Raw genomic sequence first — 4,465 nt, forward strand, 5'->3', positions numbered from 1 at the left:
GTACCGTTACTAGGCTGAACACTGGATTTAAAATAGTTGTTAACGATGATTCGGAGCAAATAATGGTAGTGGCGGTTCTCGTACTTTGAAATTCTGAAACGCCTTGACTTTGTCCACCAGAAATTAAAGTTGAATGGCTTGAAAAGTTACTAAAGAGGAAACTAGTAGATGAGAAGTACGACCGCACTGCTGATTTAGACGTCTCAAGTCTAAATCCAAGGAAATATATAAGGAAAATGATTGTCCAGTGGATATTGAAAATAATCCATTAGGTGATTCTTCCTCAGACGGGAGTTGGTTATCAAATGATTCTGTAAACCATTCTTCAGGTAGAGGTATGACATCAGATGATTCTTTCTCAGTTGGTGGTTGGTTATCAAATGATTCTCCTTCAGTTGGAGGTTGGTTAGCAACTGATTCTTCTTCTGATGGAGGTTGGTTATCAACAAATTCTTCTTCAGATGGAGATGGGCTATCAACCTTCTTTTTTAGTTGGAGATTGGCTATCAACTGTTTCTTCTCCAGTTGGAGGTTTGTTATCAACCGATTCTTCTTCAGCTGGAGGTTTTGTTATCAGCAAATTCATCACCAGTTGGGGATGGGGTATTAACTAACTCTTCTTCAGTTGGAGGTTGGCTATCAACAAACTCTTCTTCAGCTGGAGATGGGCTATCAACAAACTCTTCTTCAGTTGGAGATGGGCTATCAACAGCTTTTTCTTTCTGTTGGAGTTATCAACAAATTCTTCTCCAGTTGGAGATGGCTATCAACAGAGCTTCACTAAATTCTTCTCCAGTTGGAGATGCGCTATCAACAGCTTCTTTTCAGTTGGAGATTGGCTATCAACAAATTCTTCTTCAGCTGGCTATCAACAAATTCTTCTTCAGCTGGAGGTTGGCTATCAACCGTTTCTTCTTCAGTTGGGGATGGGCTATTAACAAACTCTTCTTCAGATGGAGATTGGCTATCAACAAACTCTTCTTCAGCTGGAGGTTGGCTATCAACCGTTTCTTCTCCAGTTGGAGGTTTGTTATCAACAAATTCTTCTTCAGATGGAGATGGGCTATCAACAGCTTCTTTTTCAGTTGGAGATTGGCTATCAACAAATTCTTCTCCAGTTGGAGATGGGCTATCAACAGCTTCTTCTCCAGTTGGAGATTGGTTATCAACAAATTTTCCTTCTGATGGAGATTGGCTATCAACAAATTCTTCTTCAGATGGAGATGGGCTATCAACAGCTTCTTTTTTAGTTGGAGATTGGCTATCAACTGTTTCTTCTCCAGTTGGAGGTTTGTTATCAACCGATTCTTCTTCAGCTGGAGGTTTGTTATCAACCGATTCTTCACCAGTTGGGGATGGGCTATTAACAAACTCTTCTTCAGATGGAGATTGGCTATCAACAAACTCTTCTTCAGCTGGAGGTTGGCTATCAACCGTTTCTTCTTCAGTTGGAGGTTTGTTATCAACCGATTCTTCTTCAGCTGGAGGTTGGCTATCAACCGATTCTTCTTCAGTTGGGGATGCGCTATCAACAGCTTTTTCTTTCTGTTGGAGATTGGCTATCAACAAATTCTTCTCAGTTGGAGATGCGCTATCAACAGCTTCTTTTTCAGTTGGAGATTGGCTATCAACAAATTCTTCTTCAGATGGAGATGGGCTATCAACAGCTTCTTTTTAGTTGGAGATTGGCTATCAACTGTTTCTTCTCCAGTTGGAGGTTTGTTATCAACCGATTCTTCTTCAGCTGGAGGTTTGTTATCAACCGATTCATCACCAGTTGGGGATGGGGTATTAACTAACTCTTCTTCAGCTGGAGGTTGGCTATCAACCGTTTCTTCTTCAGTTGGAGATGGGCTATCAACAAACTCTTCTTCAGTTGGAGATGGGCTATCAACAGCTTTTCTTTCTGTTGGAGATTGGCTATCAACAAATTCTTCTCCAGTTGGAGATGCGCTATCAACAGCTTCTTTTTCAGTTGGAGATTGGCTATCAACAAATTCTTCTCCAGTTGGAGATGCGCTATCAACAGCTTCTTTTCAGTTGGAGATTGGCTATCAACCGATTCTTCTTCAGCTGGAGGTTGGCTATCAACCGATTCTTCACCAGTTGGGGATGGGCTATTAACAAACTCTTCTTCAGATGGAGATTGGCTATCAACAAACTCTTCTTCAGCTGGAGGTTGGCTATCAACCGTTTCTTCTTCAGTTGGAGGTTTGTTATCAACCGATTCTTCTTCAGCTGGAGGTTGGCTATCAACCGATTCTTTTTCAGTTGGGGATGGGGTATCAACAAACTCTTCTTCAGCTGGAGGTTGGCTATCAACCGTTTTCTTCTTCAGTTGGAGATGGGCTATCCAACAAACTCTTCTTCAGTTGGAGATGGGCTATCAACAGCTTTTTTTCTGTTGGAGATTGGCTATCAACAAATTCTTCTCCAGTTGGAGATGCGCTATCAACAGCTTCTTTTTCAGTTGGAGATTGGCTATCAACAAATTCTTCTTCAGATGGAGATGGGCTATCAACAGCTTCTTTTTTAGTTGGAGATTGGCTATCAACTGTTTCTTCTCCAGTTGGAGGTTTGTTATCAACCGATTCTTCTTCAGCTGGAGGTTTGTTATCAACCGATTCATCACCAGTTGGGGATGGGGTATTAACTAACTCTTCTTCAGTTGGAGGTTGGCTATCAACAAACTCTTCTTCAGCTGGAGATGGGCTATCAACAAACTCTTCTTCAGTTGGAGATGGGCTATCAACAGCTTTTCTTTCTGTTGGAGATTGGCTATCAACAAATTCTTCTCCAGTTGGAGATGCGCTATCAACAGCTTCTTTTTCAGTTGGAGATTGGCTATCAACAAATTCTTCTCCAGTTGGAGATGCGCTATCAACAGCTTCTTTTTCAGTTGGAGATTGGCTATCAACAAATTCTTCTCCAGTTGGAGATGCGCTATCAACAGCTTCTTTTCAGTTGGAGATTGGCTATCAACAAATTCTTCTTCAGCTGGAGGTTGGCTATCAACCGTTTCTTCTTCAGTTGGGGATGGGCTATTAACAAACTCTTCTTCAGATGGAGATTGGCTATCAACAAACTCTTCTTCAGCTGGAGGTTGGCTATCAACCGTTTCTTCTCCAGTTGGAGGTTTGTTATCAACAAATTCTTCTTCAGATGGAGATGGGCTATCAACAGCTTCTTTTTCAGTTGGAGATTGGCTATCAACAAATTCTTCTCCAGTTGGAGATGGGCTATCAACAGCTTCTTCTCCAGTTGGAGATTGGTTATCAACAAATTTTCCTTCTGATGGAGATTGGCTATCAACAAATTCTTCTTCAGATGGAGATGGGCTATCAACAGCTTCTTTTTTAGTTGGAGATTGGCTATCAACTGTTTCTTCTCCAGTTGGAGGTTTGTTATCAACCGATTCTTCTTCAGCTGGAGGTTTGTTATCAACCGATTCTTCACCAGTTGGGGATGGGCTATTAACAAACTCTTCTTCAGATGGAGATTGGCTATCAACAAACTCTTCTTCAGCTGGAGGTTGGCTATCAACCGTTTCTTCTTCAGTTGGAGGTTTGTTATCAACCGATTCTTCTTCAGCTGGAGGTTGGCTATCAACCGATTCTTCTTCAGTTGGGGATGCGCTATCAACAGCTTTTCTTTCTGTTGGAGATTGGCTATCAACAAATTCTTCTCCAGTTGGAGATGCGCTATCAACAGCTTCTTTTCAGTTGGAGATTGGCTATCAACAAATTCTTCTTCAGATGGAGATGGGCTATCAACAGCTTCTTTTTGGTTGGGCGTTGGCTATCAACTGTTTCTTCTCCAGTTGGAGGTTTGTTATCAACCGATTCTTCTTCAGCTGGAGGTTTTGTATCAACCGATTCATCACCAGTTGGGGATGGGGTATTAACTAACTCTTCTTCAGCTGGAGGTTGGCTATCAACCGTTTCTTCTTCAGTTGGAGATGGGCTATCAACAAACTCTTCTTCAGTTGGAGATGGGCTATCAACAGCTTTTCTTTCTGTTGGAGATTGGCTATCAACAAATTCTTCTCCAGTTGGAGATGCGCTATCAACAGCTTCTTTTTCAGTTGGAGATTGGCTATCAACAAATTCTTCTCCAGTTGGAGATGCGCTTATCAACAGCTTCTTTTTCAGTTGGAGATTGGCTATCAATTCTTCTTCAGCTGGAGGTTGGCTATCAACCGTTTCTTCTTCAGTTGGGGATGGGCTATTAACAAACTCTTCTTCAGATGGAGATTGGCTATCAACAAACTCTTCTTCAGCTGGAGGTTGGCTATCAACCGTTTCTTCTTCAATTGGAGGTTGTTATTATCAACCGATTCTTCTTCAGCTGGAGGTTGGCTATCAACCGATTCTTTTTCAGTTGGGGATGGGGTATCAACAAACTCTTCTTCAGCTGGAGGTTGGCTATCAACCGTTTCTTCTTCAGTTGGAGATGGGCTATCAAC

General features: G+C 41.7%; 1 protein-coding gene across 1 annotated transcript; it reads right to left on the reverse strand.

Moving 5' to 3' along the window:
* Nucleotides 1-810: 810 nt before the first annotated feature.
* On the reverse strand, nucleotides 811-4,303 carry LOC126767355 (fibrous sheath CABYR-binding protein-like; the record flags this gene model as incomplete). Its single annotated transcript, XM_050484886.1, has 5 exons — nucleotides 811-1,667; nucleotides 1,801-2,262; nucleotides 2,324-2,910; nucleotides 2,952-3,668; nucleotides 3,775-4,303. Coding segments are annotated over 5 exons (3,152 nt in total), but the record flags the coding sequence as incomplete, so codon positions are not given.
* Between the last annotated feature and the right edge of the window lie 162 nt (nucleotides 4,304-4,465).

Source organism: Bactrocera neohumeralis, unplaced genomic scaffold, assembly GCF_024586455.1.
Source record: "Bactrocera neohumeralis isolate Rockhampton unplaced genomic scaffold, APGP_CSIRO_Bneo_wtdbg2-racon-allhic-juicebox.fasta_v2 ctg5747, whole genome shotgun sequence".
NCBI classification, from domain to species: domain Eukaryota; kingdom Metazoa; phylum Arthropoda; class Insecta; order Diptera; family Tephritidae; genus Bactrocera; species Bactrocera neohumeralis.